The sequence below is a fragment of the Gadus morhua genome, chromosome 16, assembly GCF_902167405.1.
Source record: "Gadus morhua chromosome 16, gadMor3.0, whole genome shotgun sequence".
In the NCBI taxonomy this organism is placed as follows: domain Eukaryota; kingdom Metazoa; phylum Chordata; class Actinopteri; order Gadiformes; family Gadidae; genus Gadus; species Gadus morhua.
Genome location: NC_044063.1, coordinates 26,594,056 through 26,614,028, shown reverse-complemented (window position 1 = coordinate 26,614,028; position 19,973 = coordinate 26,594,056). Strand labels below are relative to the sequence as shown.

The 19,973-nt window shown below is 44.9% G+C and overlaps 2 protein-coding genes across 3 annotated transcripts; one reads left to right on the top strand and one right to left on the bottom strand.

Annotated features, from left to right (window-relative positions):
• Positions 1 to 814: 814 nt before the first annotated feature.
• LOC115560907 (TRPM8 channel-associated factor homolog) lies at positions 815 to 15,198 on the top strand. 2 transcript variants are annotated; one of them, XM_030380560.1, is made up of 12 exons: positions 815 to 919; positions 1,664 to 2,340; positions 2,570 to 2,756; positions 3,191 to 3,488; positions 4,308 to 4,609; positions 10,345 to 10,516; positions 10,726 to 10,820; positions 11,152 to 11,365; positions 11,650 to 11,886; positions 12,509 to 12,732; positions 12,966 to 13,079; positions 13,276 to 15,198. In XM_030380560.1, the coding sequence occupies exons 2-12, from the start codon at positions 1,694 to 1,696 to the stop codon at positions 13,516 to 13,518; spliced, it is 2,733 nt and encodes a 910-aa protein (XP_030236420.1). In that variant the 5' UTR covers positions 815 to 919; positions 1,664 to 1,693; the 3' UTR covers positions 13,519 to 15,198. The 2 variants fall into 2 exon arrangements, with proteins under 2 accessions (XP_030236420.1, XP_030236421.1); XM_030380561.1 differs by lacking the exon at positions 10,726 to 10,820 and having other exon boundaries at positions 11,152 to 11,253.
• si:dkey-243k1.3 (endonuclease domain-containing 1 protein) lies at positions 14,912 to 19,661 on the bottom strand. Its single transcript, XM_030380562.1, has 5 exons — positions 19,536 to 19,661; positions 18,278 to 18,378; positions 17,601 to 17,715; positions 17,277 to 17,433; positions 14,912 to 15,853 (listed from the first exon to the last, which is right to left on the bottom strand). The coding sequence occupies exons 1-5, from the start codon at positions 19,611 to 19,613 to the stop codon at positions 15,465 to 15,467; spliced, it is 840 nt and encodes a 279-aa protein (XP_030236422.1). The 5' UTR covers positions 19,614 to 19,661; the 3' UTR covers positions 14,912 to 15,464.
• Positions 19,662 to 19,973: the final 312 nt, after the last annotated feature.

The following is a 19,973-nucleotide window of genomic DNA, read 5'->3' as shown; positions in this document are numbered from 1 at the left end:
TGTTGCAACATGTGTTGTTATGGTCGTTTCAGAGTGGATACAGTAAGTAGATCAGTTTACCCCCAGCTGATTCACTTTACCCCCTTGGTTCCTCTGGTCTGAATCAGTTTACCCCTGAAATGGGGTAAACCTTCGTCCTGAATACATTCTAATAATTTCCATTGCTAGGAAACATTCTGAATTAATGGCAAATGTGAAAATTTTACTGATATGTCATTTTAGCTCGCTTAGAGGTGAGCAAATGTAAAACAATTTCTCACTTTACCCCACTCTCCCCTATGTCCTTCCATTCGCTTGTGCATTTGCATGTAAAGTCTATGCAAATTTCGTAAAACCATTTTTTGTTGATAATTAGGCTAACTGTCTTTGATATAGGCGGACAAACTGTCTAGCATATTATTTTCGATTCAAACCAGGATTCTGCGCGCTGCAGTTTAATCAAATGTAACAAGTTTACTCGGCAACCGATGCATGCATGATGCACAACCAAAGTGATGCAATTTCACCGTTCATTTATTCTATTTAATTTAAGTTACAGTATGCATATTTAATATTAAAAGAATAACTAAAAGGTTTTTTTTTTTTTAGACAGGTCACGGTAGGAGGGGCATTAACGACCGCTAGCGCCGACGCTAGCATTTTCTGATAGGGTGACATGATTTGATAGAATTTTCTATCGAGTCGCCCTACGGTAGCAAAATCTGACAAGGGAGCAGAAATTGGCAGAACACCAGTTAAACAAAAACGCAGCTATACTTTTCTTCAGTCCAATGTGTTTAGCTCCTCCCAGGACCCCCGCCCAACCTCTGTGCCTCTTCTACTACTCTTCTACTATACACAGCTCGTTAGGCTGTGGGCTTTAACAATCCACCGACAACTTTTTCGGAAGATCCACCGACATAGGCCTAGTTGCTATTGGGTAATGTCTGTTTTATCTTTAACGTATGAATGTCGATTTTAGAACTGTAATTTTAGCTTTAGGCCTTGGTAGGCCTACTATACGTTTTTAAATTATGATATTTTCTCAGGCAAGATAATTTAGCGGAATTTGTGAAGCCTACGTCAAAGATCAATGATATTTTGTATATTGCGTAATCTAATTGGATTTGATAGGCAATTAGACTTTTTATATGATGAGATAGGACGCGCGGGTCAATCAGCATTGCACATTCCCTATCCCAACGCATTGGTATTTACGGCAGCAAATGTAACCTGTTTTAAAATGTCCTATTCCAAGTGTTTCTGACGGGCTTATTGTGTCCCTGACAATTAGGCCAACGCTTTAAGGGTTTCGCCAAACGCCCCTAGAGACTATTCTATAGAGGGCAATATTCCTTCACGTCTTCATTACGGGTTTAACACACATATACCCAGCAACATTGTCGGTTTTTCGGTATTTTTTTATGACATTTATTATGAACACCAAACACTTTCAAATAGCCTATAAAGGACAGCTCAACTGCTGTGAAAAATATTGTAAAAATATATGTAAAATATGGCATTCTTTAAAAATACTATTACCCAATACTGGAAATGTAACCACAGCATCCTTCTAAAAGTGTTTTTTCACATAGCAGCTCACAACATTTTATTATCTAGATTATATTACACTTCAAGAGTCCTAAATCCTCCCTGAAGTTATCCTATATGCTGTCCCTATCAGCCGGATTCAGAGCCTCACTCAACCTAAACCATGGCCAGCCCACAAATTGGATTTGACAACCAGCGGGCCTATTCCAGTCTCATGAGAGGACTGCAGGAGCTGGACTTGAGGGGCAATGCCACCCCTGGCTCATTGCACCTAATAGGAGACCACGCCTTCCCTCTGGCCATGAACGCCCAAGGCCAGGTGCTGATGGCTGCCTCCCTCTTTGGACGTGGACGCATGGTAGTCCTGGGTCACGAGAGCTACCTTACCGCCTTGCCCGCCCTGGTGGAGAACGCCCTCACCTGGCTCAGAGGGGATGGATCCGAAAACCCCCTGGTTGGTATTCACCAGAGCTGCAAGCCAGTGGCGGATAACCTTGGTGAAACCATTTTCCACGGCCAGTTGGTGGAAGGCTTCCTCCAAGACCTGGGGGTGGGGGTGTATGTGGTGGATGCCTACAGCATGGCTCCTGATGTGAAGTCCCTGGTGGAGTTTCTGAAAGCTGGAGGGGGGCTGTTGATCGCAGGGCAGGCCTGGTCCTGGGCTGGACAACACCCCAAGCAAGACGTTCTGAAGGCCTTCCCAGGGAACCAGGTGTCCAGCGTGGCGGGGATCTACTTCTCTGAGCACCATTCAGAGGGCGGCTGTCTTTCTGTTTTCCCACCAATTCCTCGCTGTTGGAATCCAGATCCGTGAGTAGAGCCGACTGAAAAAGGAAATTAAAACACAAAAAGGTCTCAAACAGTCACATAGCAAAACCCTTTCTAAATTACAAAAGACAGCAGTAACATTTTGATCGAAGATTTATTTATGTATATATATATATATATATATATATATATATATATATATATATATATATATATATATATATCTTGGTGCCATTAGGTCATTAGTCCTTCCCCTTCTCTCTAACTGCAGGATTAACTTTGCGGACGACTTGGCATTTCTCCTGGAGGGCGTGTCTGGGTTCAGGTTGAAGAAAGAGTGTTCTGAGATTCAGGTCCATGGCCATCTTGCCTTTCCGATATTCCCCTTCTTAGCGGGGGCATACTATGGCAGGGGTCGAGTCCTATGTGTCACTCACGAAGGATTGTTTGAACAACAGGTTGGTTTGAAATTTAAGCTGTTATCACATGTATATGATTTCAAAAGAGAAAAGGTCGCACAAAGTTTACCATTTTAGTTGACATATACCTTATTGGTGGTTATCAAGTGGTCCGTTATACACTTTATTCTCAAGAAAATCTTGATTTTCCTTCAAGTACAATGAAATTGTAAAAGTAAAATATGACACAAACATATACATATACAAATATTCTCTAAGTAACACATTCCTGCATGAAGTTTCCACTCAGTGTCGTAAATTGTTCAGACGCAGCGATCCGCCTACCGGCCGAGAGGCTGGTCTCCCTGCTTAGTAATGTGTCCAGGGCACAAGTGAAGCCAGCCACATTACTGAGTGCCTAAGACACACAGACCTCCATCATCTGTGGATGGAACCTTTAACAAAGACAACAATTTGTCCTTTGTACTCCACAGGAGTTGGTTCCTTTATGGCACAATGCCCTCCGATGGTTGGACCAGGGCAGGAAAGGCGTAGTTGGAGTCCACCCGTCAATGACTGATCTCCCCTCCCTGTATGGCCCATCAGGGCTGAGCTGTCGGAATACAGACTTCACTGATGACCTGAGTGTGTTTGTGTCCACGGCATACTGTGATGAGAAGGCAGAGGAGATGCAGGACTTTGTGATGGAAGGGGGAGGTCTGCTCATAGGAGGGCATGCCTGGTACTGGTGCTATTGTTACCCAGAGCTCAACCTGCCGACTGACTTCACAGGTACAACAACAATATCCTCAGTGTTCACTGGAATGTCCTCCTTGGTGAAGGATGTTTACAAAAGGAAGGGTGTCAGCCTTGTGTTATCTATCGGTAAACCTGTTGGAACTTGTGAAAGACTTCAGTGAATGCATTTACGGCCCTAAGCCATGGAAAGATATGATCTCACCTATGGGAGGCTCACGTTTGGGGAACGCTATAGGCCCTATGGTATATTTATTGCGCTAGGGGAGCCATAGCTGCTGGACCCAAGAGCAGAACACAGAGACAGGACAGGAGTTGGAGTGAAGGTGAACAGGTTTATTGGGTATAACCAGGAGTGAGACAGTGGGCAGGTTGGAGAGTGTGCCCCATTAGGCTGGAGGGAGTGAAGCAGGCAGGCTGGAGTTGTAGATCCAAAAAACTAAAGGCAAAAGAAAACAAAGGTGAGGCACGAGATTTCAGCAGGAGAAACAACAACCAGAAAGTGTATATGCTGGAGCCAGGTACAAATAACTACCACGTTATATCGAAGTACGATTTGGCGACGACTAGGTGTATTTGAAGGGGAGTTGATGAGCTGATGCAGGCCAGGTGTGAGCAGTGGAGAGTGGCAGGCAAAGCACAGAGACAGACAGTGGGTGTGGCCGACACAGGGGGAGAACACACAGCACCACAACTGTGGCCATGACCATCAGCTTATGATCTCTGGTGTCAACAAGCATCAATACCTTTTTTAACCACTATAAGATTTGATGAAAAAATTCCAGCAATATCTTAGAAAATCACAAAGTTATTTGGTTGTTCTTCCTTTTGGTGACTGCTCTTCCCCTACTCTAGGGAACCGCATACTGAGCAAGATGGGCCTGAATGTGTTGGGTTCCACCGTCCCAAAGGAATTCTACGAGGCTCCCGACCCCGACGAGGCCTTCATAGACCAGTACCACTTCCAGCACATGGTGTCTCGCTTCAGCAGACACCTGCTCTCCGGAGAGCCTCTCACTGCCAAGGAGGAGGGCTTCCTGGCGCGGCTGCGTCGGGACTGTGCTTCCTACCTGTTGATGGAGGCCAACGAGTCGGCGTCGTACACACAAGTCGTGTCCGACCTCACTGCCATTGTCAAAAAGGCTGGGATCCCGCAGGTAAAGGCATGCATCAGTAAGGAGGAGGGAAAAGGGGATAAAGAAAACCTACAGGTTTCCTTTCTTCCGGGTCCAGAGCAACACTGTGAAACCAAGGAGGAGCCAGGCACCACGGACACGTTTAATTCACTCTAGTCACTTTATTCCTGAACAAATCTAGACATTCTAATATTTTTAATAACTAAAGAATGAATTTAAAATAAATCCACCACGCCCCTTAAAGGCAGAAGTCTACAGTCTATGCTCCGGCTCAGCCGCGGCTATTTAGCCGCTTATGCATACTTAATAGCCGCGGCTATGGGTATGCAAACCGAGCCCCTTCCTCTTTTTTGCTTGACCACTAAGTTTGAAGGCTTTGTAACCAATCAGTGAAGAGAAATGCCAGACTAAAGTAATGCAACGTCGAGAGCTGCAGCGCCTGCCATGTTGTCTTTACTAGTTTCACTACAATGTAATGACCACCACTAGCTAGAAGATAATACATTGTGGCTAGTACAGTGTTATTTTTATATATGTTAGGCTATATATTGAGATGGAAGTGTGCGAGATACCCGTCAATATTCGGTGGTGTCCTCATCCCCTGATTGTTGCGCATCCTGATTGGATGCAAGCCAAGACAATCAGTCTATATCTAAAACCTACATGACAACACATACACACACACACTTAACAATTATCAGTCCCTCCAGAAAAACGCGATTATGCAATCGCATAATTCAACGCATAATCAGCCAAAGTTCGCATATTCATGCGGGGGCCGCATTTTCTCAAATATGCCACACTTTCACTGCATAAATTGAATTTTCCGCACAAAATATGCGGGGCTTGCATTATTTCATAATCCCCGCATCTTCGTTGCAAAAAAGTGACAGAAAGTCAGAAAGTTGAAAAATGCTGCGTTTACTTCACACAAGAGCAGTAATTTCCCCCTGTTATCATGGGAACGTTATGAAGTGACGTAATTACGCAACGTGAACGTCATCTAAAAGCTGTTTTTTTCCGCTAATTCCCGCATTTTTTCGCAAGTTCCCGTAATTTCATTGCATAAAATTGCAATATGCCGCATATTTTATCGATTTTTTTAAGAAAACGTGACGCATAAGCAAGGATTTTTGGGCGCAACAATCACAAAAAAACGCCGCATTTTTCTGGAGGGACTGAATTATTGATAATCCGATATAGAGTAGGCCTATTCGTAAAATAAATGCTGTAGATGGATGGTTAAATAATATCAGATCAGTCATACTGCAGGCTCTCATTTGCAAGTGCACTGATTGTGTGCCCGTCTCCGATAGGCTATATACCTGACATTTATTCAGTTGATTGCTCTTCTAAGTGCGCCAGATTGGTGCCAATTATGGTCGTGTTTGCATTGTAATGCACAACTTTGCCTCTCCTTGTTATAAAACAACCTGCATCCAAAGAACTTTAGCCAATGTAGCCTCCTATGTCAGTGTTGCTTTACGAATAATGTATCGGATTATCAAAAATAGTTAAGTGTGTGCGTGCGTGTGTGTTGTCATGTAGGCTATAGATATAGATTGATTGTCTTGGCTTGCATCCATGAAATATTGTAATGTTATGGCCTAGGCTACAGCATATTGAGAACATTTAGATCGGTATTGAGCAACAATCTGGGGTTGAGAACCCAACACCCCCCCAAATATCGACGTGTATTTCGCACACTGAAGAAAATCATGCAATATAAAGCACAGAAAATAAGGTTTAAATACTCCAACTACAAATCATACTTCTGCTGTGCGACACATGCTGTGACCCATATACATATTGGGCTACCCCCTCACTGGGGGAGGTTATCAGTTAACAGTTGCTGTTTTGGTAACAATTGATATATGGAGAAGTCACTCAATCCTCGCTGTCCGCCCTTAGACAACTCTTCAGCTAGTCTAACACATAGAATAATACTAGGGTCTTGATCTGTATCTTGTATTATGAGTTTAAACTAGTGCTGTAAAGCGATTCAAATATTTAATGGTGATTAATCGCATTAATGTCATAGTTAAGATTAGATTTTGTGCTGCTAGCCTTTTAGTGAGATCAGAGAGTGTTGGGAAGGACAGTAAGAAGAGAGACCCGCAATGAATTCAACCCGGTCCACTTGACATCGGGTAGGTGCATGACAGTGGTAGGCCTACCGTAAACCTTCAATAGCCCAGGCTTTTATTTGTTTCAATCACTGAACTTTCGAACAAAACTCTTGCTCAGCAAAGATGGGAAATACATAACATTTATTATTTAAACCAGTATAAATATTCCTACCATACGTAGGCCTATACACATTACCAGGCTATCGAATAACGCCTACACACACACACACACACACACACACACACACACGGGCGGAGTGGTGATCTGGAGAGTCGGGAGAATTACCAGTTGGCCGTTAACGTTTCCGGGCTGTCGGGCTAAATACTGCTGGATAACAATATTGCGTTTATAAAAGTTCCTTGCAGCGCCGTCCGGCAGCCTGAGCTGTGCGCCCGCAACCTCTCACTCACTCAACAGACGCAACACTCACAAACTGTCAACATCGCAACCAAGTCGATTTTGTCTAGAGGGGAGTAACTAATCGGCCCCTCCCTAAGTGGTAAAGCCCAGGTGGGCCTTGAACTGCGAATGTTCAGAGAGACGTAACAGCTAATGACAACATTGAACTCTCGTGCAGGGCCCCGTTTCCCGATAATGATGGATCCACGCTCGTACGATCATTCTCACGATGGATCTTGCGATCCATCGTAGATTTCTTTGGAGCGCCTCCCGAAACTCTTCTTAACATGAACGTGCGTTCACTAGGATTGTAACTGTCTACTGACACGGTACTGAAATGGGCTCCGTAGGAGGGGGAGACGCAGGAATGTGGCAGGAAAATGGGGTTAAAAAGCGTTAAAATATCTACCCATCAAGGCCAACAGCAGAGTAGCCTACGAAAAGAATAGACTGCAATAATATGAATGGTCAAGATATTAAAACACAATTGATTAGGCCAGGGCTGATATCCGTCCTAATCCTGAATGTACTGTGCGTACATTTTTTCACGACATTTTCCCCCCTGAAATAATTCCACATTACAAAAATCAAAAATAGCTTGTGTGACAAGCATTTATCTTAATGTGCTGATTTCTGAAACATGCTTTCCGCATCTAAGAGAGCCGACTTTATCCGATTCCGCATAAGGTTTCATTGATTGGTGCGCACTCTCTCGTCTAGAATATTTGTAGACATTAAATATGCAACGTTCCATTCATTCATTATCATTCAAACGCAGAGGCTAGGCATTGACACACGGCTATTGCTGACCCGATTCGGAGAGCTTGGTCTAGATCCTGGCCTGCCCATATTGTTGGGCAGATGGCCCTGCCAAGCCGGTTCGGTCGCAGCTTGGCACGCCCGGCGACTTCACCTTCTTATCTCAAGTTTCCTGTGTAAAACCGAAGGGGTCAAATCCCCCGTTCGTCAATGCGCAGGCTTTCTTGGTTCATTGGAGAAGGAGTCTAGACATCTTTAGAATAAATTGTATTATTGCACTCCCGAATGTTTACATTTTTTTATGAATGAAGACACCCGCATGCAATAATGAGTTCACGTCTGAGTGTACAACAAAGTGTACGACAAACGCGATTAACTATGGTCAGGGATGTTCGTTACTGGCTAGAAACGGTCCAATAAATAGTGAACTTCATCACAGCCTCACCGAAGCGCCTACAGTGCTTAATGCAAACAATCGCAACAAAAAATGCCTGCAGAAATTCACATGCATTCGGCTATGCATGTATTTTTGGAATTTTAAATTAATGCAATTAATTATGTTGTTTTTGACTTCTAACATGTCTCTATCTTTGCTGTTTAAATCTAACAGTAGTCTATGAGTTATATATCGGCAATAACCACTGTTTTCGGTTGCGAAATTGCGCCAGCTGGGCATTCCGTGGTATTGCATGAGTTGTAATAAAACACATCCAATACACAGAATGTCCGCTGGTGACGCCACTGAGGCAATAGTAGGCTAACGATGCTCTTAGCATCCTACGAGTACCCGTGGAGTCCTCGTTAGCTACGAGCGTTTTCACAACGTTCGTTACCAACGATGCTTTCGGGAAACGGTGTGACTTCACGATCCACTTAGGCTAACGATGCTTTCGGGAAACGGGGCCCGGGCTCGAACAGAGTGACACACAAACACACACACACACACTTTAAGGAATTTTTCACCCGCTCCGTATCCTTGATTGCCCCAAAAAGTTTGTGCGGCGTGCTGGTTGTTTGTTTCCGGTGTAGATCCGGTATGGGGTTGTCTTCTTTCTAAAGGTGCGGCCACACCAGACGCGTATCTCGCGTACTTCGCGTATGAAATCGCCATTTTCTCCATAGGGAACCATTGGTTTAGGCGCGTATTACGCGTATTACGCGTATTTCGCGTATTAAGCAACATTTTACGCGCGTATAGCGCGTATATTTACGCGCAATACGCGCTATACGCGCTATACGCGCGTATATCGCGTATATCGCGTACATTTCAAAAGAGTTCAAAAAATTGAACTTTTTACGCGAAGTACGCGAGATACGCGTCTGACGAGACACGCATTGCCCAATCAGCGTTGAGCTTGACCCGACGTCACTGGCAGAGAGTAGTGAGCTTGGACAGAAGCATACGGCCGACATCTTCCTTTTTTCTGTGTGGAAATAGTAACATAGTTACGCCATTAAATGCTTTTATGGAAACATTTCTAGCGAGAAATGTGCATTTTACTTTCATAATGTTCACTCGGTGAATGTGAAGGATGTTTGGTTTGATAGTTATGACGAAGAGGGAACGCTCCGTTCACTTGCATGGACAGAGTCTCTGGTTACTAAGCAACCTCAACGTCTTGGCGGACTATTTGTCTGCTGGGAAACACACCAGACACACCATGTGAATTTATTTAACCCGATTATTGTTATTTATATCCGAGATTATTTAATCTAACCCGATCTAAACTCTATCACCCAAACACGGCGGCGTTGGGGTTTCCTACCTCGGACTCCAGCGCAGCCACGGCCGACAACTTTCTTTATTCTGGGTGGAAATAGTAACATAGTTACGCCATTAAATGCGTTTATGGAAACATTTTTAGCGAGAAATGTGCATTTTACTTTCGTAATGTTCGCTCGGTGAATGTGAAGGATGTTTGGTTTGATAGTTATGAGGAAGAGGGAACGCTCCGTTCACTTGCATGGACATGGACTCATCTAGGCGAGTGACGTAGGCGCGTATAGCGCGTATAGCGCGTATTGCGCGTATGCGACCATTTTTGACACAAAATGGTCAAGCAACATTTTACGCGCGTATCTCGCGTAAAAAGTACGCGAGATACGCGTCTGGTGTGGCCGCACCATAACGTGACTAGTTGTTGCTAGACAGCAGGTGAAAAAACTACAACGCCGTTAAAATTGGTTTGCGTTAACGCCGTTAATAACGCGTTAAACTTGCAGCACTAGTTTAAGCACAATAATTGTTATAAAAGTGCAGCACAGTGCGATGGGTGAAAAATGGCATCAAAAATAAAGAAATATATTTCTCACGATTGCCTCTATTTATAGTTATATTTCACATTATTAGGTCATGAGTCATACTTTTGCACAATATTTATACTTTCTCTTAATTTAATATGAGGAGTCAGCCCCCTAACATTTCAATGCACTGTGAAACGAATTTGAATCTCCCGTGGTCTATTCAGGTGTCTTTGAACTGCCTGGTTAGCAGTGAAAAGGACCGTCTGCTGCTGACCATCGGGACAGAGCTCTATCGGTGTTTGGACCCCGACATGCTCCTGCCTTACCTGATCAAGGACATCCCTAGCATGCCCATTGTCCGACACCATCAGCTGAACGTCAACGCAAACACAGCAGGTTCTATTTTTCTCACAACTTGAAAGTGGGGCATTCTGCTTCTGATGAGTTTTTCTATTCTGGGAAGTGAAAAACAGTTTCATCATGTTTGTGTGTGTGTGTGTGTGTGTGTGTGTGTGTGTGTGTGTGTGTGTGTGTGTGTGTGTGTGTGTGTGTGTGTGTGTGTGTGTGTGTGTGTGTGTGTGTGTGTGTGTGTGTGTGTGTATTAGGTGAAGAGGAGTGGATTAGTACTGGAGTGTACCTCACTCCAGGTATGAAGACCTACATATCTCTACCAGCACAGATTGTGAACAAAGGATGGAAGGTGCATGATAATTCTTTGACAAACTTCATATTTGTGGTCAATTTATTCGTCAAACCTCCCATGACAAAAATATCTACAGTACATGTTGAGAGTTTGGGTGTATCGTGAATGCGCATCAGCCTTCAAGTCATGCACATTCTCAAATTCTCAAACTCAAATGCACATTCCAAAACAAGAAGATAAGCCTTAGGACCTAGTTTGCATAATAACAATGATCATGTACTGCCTTCGTGTTCTATGTATGTATAAGTCTAAGCAAATATCTGCGTGTCTTGTCTTTTTTGTTTTGTTAAACACCCTCTTGACCATCTTGTCTATCTGGTTGAACCAGGTGCAGATCGGCTGTCAAACGGACGCTTTGGATCACTTGAAGGAACTGAGGAGAGCCCCATGTGTTCACAAGACCTTCAGAATCACAACTCCCATCATGCAGGTGTGGAACCTGTGGGGGGGGCTCCTCTACCTTGTGGCCCCACCCGATACACAGGTGGGGGGGCTAAAGGTCACAGTGGAAAGGGCGGTTCTTGCACCTTACTTTATGTCTGGTGAGTTCCTCTAAGATCATTGATTATCAATAAAGGTGCAACTAGCTACCAATTAACTAAATAATTGACTGCATGGGATATATCTGATTACTGCATTGTGGAGGTTGCATCTTTCATAGTCATATGTTCAATTTCACTTGTTCCCTCATTCCTTTTACCTGACTTTGGACACCTGTAGACTATTGTAACGCCCTGAATTGTGCACTACATATTGAGAAAAAGTGGGCGATGGTGCCATACGTACACTGTCACAGTGTCTGAATATAATGTCCTGTTTTTCCCAGGTGTGACAACCATTGCTGAGTGGGCGGTGCTTCGCACTAGCCCCGCCCCCTGGGCAGAGCTGGAGTTTGACAACGTCATCTTCACCATACCATCCAGCGCCATTCGAGACCTGGAGCGCCCCGATAAGGTGGCGGCGCTCTGGGATGACATCATGAAGAGTGTTGCTGACCTGGCAGTTGTTTCGCATAAATTCCCACGCAAAGAACGCTTTGTCGCAGATGTGCAGATTTCCCACGGTAACACTGCTTCCGTTCCTACTTACACTACTTCAAGCTCCTTTGGATGAACATGAACACACATCTCAGGTTATTCTTTCCCCCTACAGTTTCTTTCCTAAAGCCCAAATCACACTTCTCCATCAAGCCCAGAGGCAAAGATCTGTGTTGCTACTCTGAGTTTAGCAACTCACCCTTCTCTGAGCAGGCTGGTGGCAATTAATCGCTGTTCAGTCAAGACGGGAACACACGCACAGTATTTAATATTGTATCCGATAGCCTGATTAGTATATTAACCCAAATTAAAACCCTGTGTCTTCATTTGTTGGCGATGCACAAACCACTTTTCAGCAGCACATTTGAATGATTTACGTCTTATCACATGGATAGATAGCTTTTTCTAAATACTTTCAATGGAGCAGACCCTTCTAAGTTTGCGGATTTGCTGATCAGTTTGTGTACATTTACGGTTGGAAATGCTGTACTGCCCCCTTGTTTCACATGGTGGACATGTGTAAACACAGGCCGCTCTGCCTGTATTTACACATCCACTGTACTCAGAGACACCACATGGATCTCTGCGATCGTGAGACGAGCAGAAGAGGGAATGCAGCGTCACCCTCCCTTTGTTTTGTGTTGCCAGGTTTTATGCACGCAGGCTATCCCATCATGATGCTGTCCTCTATGGTCCCTGAGCTGATAGACTGGGAGGGAGCGAGAACCCGCGGCCTCTGGGGCTTCATCCACGAGCTGGGCCACAACCAGCAGAGGGGATGCTGGGAGTTCAGGCCGAACACCACAGAGTGCACGTGCAACCTGTGGTCGGTGTACGTGCACGAAGAGGTGCTGGGGATTAACAGGGAACAGGTAAATAACATTAGGAATGACTTATAAATATTGATAAATAGGATTTGGTTTAAAAAGTCGAGCTTAGATAGCTGTCAGAGTCAATTCCTTTTTTAAAGGAAATCAAACAAAACAATTCACAGGCTATAGGGTCCGGTTGAAATGTCCCCTTAAAACCCTACGAGGCTTACAATAAATCCAATGATGGTTTATACATATTAGTTGTCACAGGGTAGATGCTGTGTTGCGTGCAGGCACATCCTGCTTTGCAGTCCAAATCTCGGGCATCTCGTCCAGAGGACTACGTCAAGGGAGGCAAGGACCTTGACAACTGGAATACATGGACGGCTTTGGAAACATACCTACAGGTTAGAGAGGATTTTTCTGATTATCGTATAGGTACCTGTGCTTTTTGAAAAAGTTTCAGTGGTAAGCCTTTACATAAGCGATACATTTAAATGTATACTTCATATCCAGTTTACTTTAAACCAGTGGTCAAGGACTCACTGGCCCCTACATACGGTCTTCCCTCCCCCTATGTGTCACTTACTCTAACCACCTCAGCTCCAGGAGGCGTTTGGCTGGGCAGCCTTTAAGAAAGTGTTCGCCGCTTACCACGACATGAGCGACGTGCCCAGGGACAACGAGGGAAAGATGAACCTGTACACCAAGACCTTCTCCATGGCCGTGGAGCACAACCTGTGTGCCTTCTTCAAGGCCTGGGGCTGGCCCATAGAGGCCCCCACTGAGGAGGAGCTGTCCAAGCTACCTACGTGGACCAACCACCCCATGGTCCTCTATGGATAAAAGGAATAGAAGGTGGTGTCTTTTTTCTAAATGGATGGACCCTTTTCATAGAGCTGTCATTGTAGGACAAACACATTGTCACTCATAACACTAATCAGGCTCTACAAATGTGTGCGCACGGATTGAGTTAGCTAGTGAAGATAACACTCATTGTCAATGGACCCTTCTAATGGGGTAATAACATGCTTTTTCAACTTTACCCTTTGCTTTAAACTGATATATGATGCGTATATGTATACGTGTTTTACGTCTGCTAAGCTAGAAAAATATAAGTCTGAGCCAGGGGGAGTATTCACGCCCGCCGAGAACACCCCTCAATAAGCGCTTGAAATAGCTTGTTTACGCTCAAACTTTACTTCCGTAGCAGTGTCACTTCAGACTGCAGTGGGCGGGGCGGAAGTGCAGATGTCCCACCTCCCAGCTACCCACAATGTTTACAGCTTCTCGGGGGTGTGAACGCGCAAAGCGTTCGACCAATCGCAACAGAGTCGGCTTGCTGTCCAATCACAGCATACTTGGCTACTTGGGAAGGGGGCCTTAAAATGACATGATATGAATCAGACCGTTTTTGAAAGACGCTGAAATTGGTTTTGCAGAAACGAACAGTTTGAGAATAATAAGGGGTATTTCTAACATACAGGCATGTAACCCTTTTCTAGTAGTACCCCCAAACGCAATTACGGTATCTACCCTCAAAATGCATGGGATCTTTAACACTGGGTAAGCAGGCGGTGGATTTATGTGTGTCAAAGCACCTGCCACCAAAAATAACTGTATGAGTGGCACCTATGTTTGTCCTATGATAACACCTCTGTGAAAAGGGTATTTTGTGTGAAATTGTTTTATATACGTTCGTAAATACAGCGTCAAAAACAATTACTGATTGAAATACATGATGTCACCGGTGAACACTGTGAAAGCTGGAGTTAGTATGTTTTACCAAGCAAGAAGCTCAGTTCAGGATTAGTCTGACCAAATGCGTTGTTTTACCGGTGTAGCTCTAGCTCCTCTATTCCGCCCAACTACCCAATCACAGATTAAGCACCACCCGATTGGCCTGACAAAATGGTTAGCATCTTTCTCCAGCTTTCATGCAGAGTGAAACAAGTGTCACCAAAAAGACAAGGCAAATGGAAGCTGAGTGAAGATAAGTCTATACGCCCTATAACAGACCAATAATTTGTGTTATGAGTGACGCCTGTGTATGTCCTATGGTGACACCTCTAGGAAAAGGGACTATTGTAATCCATACCACAGTGTTGATACTATTTTATACTGAACATGCTCAGGATTTGTTTTTTTGTCTTAGTGCTCTTCATTTATTGTATTTCATACATGTTGCAATATTCTGTATAGCTATAAAGTGGTGAATGAAAGAGCATGACGTACAGAGTCAGTTCTTTTTTAGTTTAATTTGTTTTCTGGTAGACAGCAGAGGGATTAGAGAGGTTACTATAGCATTCAGGTACTTTGAAGGCTTGTAGAACAGACGACTGTTACTGCGTGGGGTTATCTGATCAATTGTTTACATTTTTATGACTGTAAGGGCACATTTTGAACCCTTACACATCAAAAACAATGATTCCATCAATGTTTGTGTATAACTGAATACATTTTGAATACATTTAGTTTCCTGTTGACTGGATCTAACTGGATTCATTAAACTTTCTTTAATCATTGGGGTTATATCCATTTGCACAACTCATTTAATACATGTAATATTAAAATATTAGCTTTTGTGTGCAAACAAAAATTGACCAAATATACAAGGTGCAAACATATTTCTTATGTTTGATGAACATTGATAATGTTTCAGAGAAGACAAACCATGCCGTCCATGCTGGGATATTTTCCATAGTAATCACTAACTATGGCAAGCGGTATTACATGCAACCAATTTGAGCCAATAGCGAAACCTTTTCATTGGGTCAGTAAAAAAATATAAATCATCTGCAGTTGTTGTGAAACAGCTCCCCTACTGGCTGGTTGGTGAACTGCTGAAGGAACTCGTCCAGCTCATCCAGAGTGTGCCTCTCCACCCAGTTGCCCTCCGTGTTCCTGGCGGAGGCGCCGCCGCTCTGGATGGCTTTTCCGTTGTTGTCCACGCAGCAGTATGCGTTCCACAGATAGTCGGGGATGTTGACGCGGTTGACGTTGTTCTTGACAATCCAGTTGTCAGCGGAGGGCACAGCGCCCACCAGCACGTAGGCCCGCGAGCACCTGGCCCGGAACAGCTCGGTGAGCTGGCTCTCGTGGATCCTCCACTCGTTCTGGTTCAGCTTGGGGTTCTGGGGGACCACGTTGGTCAGGGTGAAGGTGGCGTTACGGCCAGGGACTACAGCGGAGAAGGAGGGTTATGGTCATGGGGTTTATTTAAAGGGGACATATTATGAAAACAGCACTTTTCCTGGGATTTGGGGTGTTGCTGTGGGTAGATGGTGCTCCCACACGCGAAATACGCATTTCTGGAAGCAGCCCGCCTCCAGCTACCAAACGAGCAAGTCAGTTTCGGCGCCCCCTCCTACGTAAGAAGGGGGCACATTTGAATATTACCTCCCACTTCCCCACTCCCCTCCAATCAGAGCATCGCTAAGATTTTATGGACCAGCAGACGAGCAGCTCCGGCGGGGGGAACTCGGTGCTAGCCCTGCAGCTAAGCTCCGGGAGTACGATCCCTTTCTCTTGCGCCGAGCTCACCCCGCCGGAGCGGCCGCCGAAGGGAAGTTGGGAGGAGGAGACATGGAGTAGAAAGGGATTGTACTCCCGGAGCTGAGCTGCCGGACTGCCGCCGAGCTACCCCAGCCGGAGCTGCTCGTCCGCCGGAGCTGCTAGTCCGCTGGAGCTGCCACCTAGCTTCGGCGCCAGTTCAGCTCCCAGAGTACACCGCCGGAGCTGCCGGACTGCGGCCGGACGGCTTCGATGGCGGCCGGCAGCTCCGGCGCGGGGAGCTCGGAGGCACTCCGGCAGCTCAGCCCCCGGAGTACAATCCTTTTCTTCTCCATGTCACGGTTCATGGACTTCAGAGAGTCAATGCCAAAGTTCCTTCCCCCCAATTCTTCTCATCCATGGCCGAGATATCCCCCACTACGAGTCTTTTTACTTGTGGAAGTACCAGAGGCGGCACATAAACAAATTCTGCAAAAGGTTTTGTGTGAATAATTATTTCAGAAGTGGAGTCGGCTTCTATTGAATATAGGCCTATATATTTGCAATTCCATTCCATACAGAAATAATAGATTTGGGGGAGGACAGCCCCCCCGGGACCTGCATAGATGATGGTAGATGATGGTTTAACATAGCAGCATTTTTTATATTTCATATTTGTTTAAATACTCTTCCTGACAGCAATTAATAAATCAAACACTGACGGGAAAAAGGCTGATATCTGTGGCTGTGGTTATCAGCCCGTCCAATTACTACATGCGACCCGAAAGTAATGATTGGAGGGCCTGTAGGTCCATCTAGCGACCCGGGTACCTGTGCCCACTCATGAGCGGAGCCTTCCACTAGACGAGGCAGACATTGCCGGAGCTAACGAGCAAGTAATGAGTTTTGGGGGAGAGGTCTGGAAGGAGGACTGGTATTTCTTTATGGTTGGATGCTTTTATAAACCAGCTTAGTCCAGCTGATTTCTCAAAATTGCCTGCCCTAGCTTGAAGGCATTGGCAGAGGTGGCAAAACAAAATCAACGGTCATCTAGATTCTAGAGAGGAGGCGAGGATAAGATTATGGCCGCAGCAAAGGCTGTCTATGCAGACCTGCATGGTGTCCGTTAGGGTTGAGGTGTCCCCGGTCGTAGCCAGAGTGCGTGTAGTCCTCGTTCAGGGCCTGTCTCTCCCCCTGGTACACCCCTGGGTAGTCCTTTCCAAGCCAGTAGCCGTCCTTCATCTCTGCCTGCCAGGACAGGTCCACCAGCTGGGTGGGGTAACACAAAAAACACAGGTTGTTCCCAAACCACCCATATGCTACGGATACATCCTCTTGAAGAGAGCTACGGACCTCGGTCCTTAGATAATGACATGGGTTCCACAGCGACAAAGGAGTACTTTTGGACAAGACATCATGCTTGACACGGTGCTTACCTGAGGCTCAACAAACCAGCGCTTCTCTCTGCCTCCTCCGTTACTATCCTGGAAGAGGTAGGCCGAGTACACTGCGATCCGGTGGTGGGTGTCATACAGCGTAGCAAAGTGGTACCTGTTGGCACGCAGAAGACAGCGAGGGAACATGAACCAGGATCTCAATGTTGTTCCTTTCATTTCCCTTTATCACTACTGAAGTTTCTCAGGACTTGATGGGCTTCTGTTTGTAGGCAAGTCTTGAACTGGGCCCTCAATAAGGGAAGTTAAACTCAGTAGGGATAGGAAGATGTCCTTCAGGGAAACATAAGAGTTAATCCTCTATTAAGGATGTTGAGAAATGCCATAAAGGTAGGAAGACATCACGATGACAATACACACACGTAAAATGATTCAGAACGTCTGCAGCAGTAGTGGTGGTATAAGCAGAGGAGAAGAGGCCAGCTGTTTGAACAAGAAAACAGAAGGCTCCTCGTCCACCTGACCATGTGCAGTCTGCTACAGGTGGACAGACGGAAGTTTGAGCTAATTCATTTAAGATATGCATAGATTTCATTTATTTGTCCATGGTGTTGACATTGAGAGAAGAGATGAGGCCGTCTCTGAAAGATGTACAGACGTGCGATGGGGTGAGGATATGACGTACAATACATGATAGGCCGAAACACAAGACAAGTTACCTGTTGCCAAACCTTTGGCAGAGGTGGGCCACATTTTGGGGGCTAGCCCCCCATTTAGGAACCATGCCTTCGTGGAAGTATTCCAGACATTCAGGCACGTCCTAGAAGAGGATAGGATAAAACTTTATGATTAACGCTGAAGGGAAATCCAGGTATTAAAGAAGCCAGCAAGTTGACAGGAACTAAATACCTTTGAACAAGAGTAAAGATATGAATGTGCAATAGGAATACTAAGCAGCAGAAATGTGTGTCAATGTTAATATATAAACTTGTTTAAACAGGATACATGGATATGTATATGGATGTGAACAGGAAGCAGGCTATGAAAAAAAAATCGTGCTTTCTGTTAAAACATGATAGATAAATAATAAATATAAATAATATTATTAAATAAATAATGAGAGAGGCAGGAAACGCTTGCACACACACACACAGACACTGTCGTGGAAATGTCTTACTTTGTAAGAGTAAGAGACTGGAAACTTATTTTTATTACAAAGCCTTGTAGATTGATTCAACTCAGTAGAATGAGAGGGCACACAAAACAGCCATGAGCAGCGGTTCTGACCCCGCTCTGAAGCCACTCTTCATAGGGGGGGTCTTCTAAAGATCCCGCTTGGCCAGTCTGCAAACATGGGGTGTCAAACATGTATTCAACATGAACGTTTTGACACTCATGCTGACTGGGTTTACATGTTGTGACTAAGACACTGGCAACTCATAGAATACTGACCAAGAAAGCATGGTCAGTGGTCACATTTTACAAAGCTCCCAGGAGGTTGTTCCTTTATTTTATCCTCTGCATTTATCCCAAAGGGGAATTCATTCTCAGCAATCATCACATCCTACGCTAGGGGGGGTAGTGGGCTGCCCGGGGACAAACTCAAGGCGTAGCGCCCCTGCCTTGCTCATGGGCAGGGCAGGAGTGTTAACTTGCATGTGTTTGTTGTATGGGAGGAAACCCAGGTGAACACGAGGATTACGTACAAACTCCCCACAGAAAGGACCCGGCCCCTGGTGGGTTTTGAACCAAGGACTTTTCTTCTGTGAGGGAGTGGTGCTAACCTCTGTGCTGCCGTTGCTCCATTGACCAGTTAAGACTTGCACAACATTCAAATACTACACTTTCCACCATACCATGCACACACACACACACACACACACACACACACACACACACACACACACACACACACACACACACACACACACACACACACAAAAAGCAGAGACCCTGTGACTGAAGGAAGGCACTGACCTCAAAGCGGGACACGACATCAGCGCCTGCCCAGCAGAAGAGGGACAGAAGAGCCACTAGGTGACCTCGGGTCTGCATCTTGCTATCAAGCCCTACAGTTGCACAGAGTGGACTAATGCATTACAATAGAAGGAAGCTCAATGGTTCAAATTCAAAGTAATGGAACTGAAAAAGCTCTACATATCTGATGTTATTTGATGTTTAAAACAAAAGTGGGATGAAGATAAAGAAGCCAACATTATACAAAAAATAATAATAACGGAGTTAACAAATAGCAGTTTATTCTCCATATAAAGCTATATAACATGAACACATTATTGTCCAAATGTTTAAAGAAAGATTTAATTATTTGTATATAAATGTGTGTGTGTGCGTGTGTGTGTATGTGTGTTTATGTGTGTGTTTGCATATGTGTATATGTGTGTGTGTGTGTGTGTG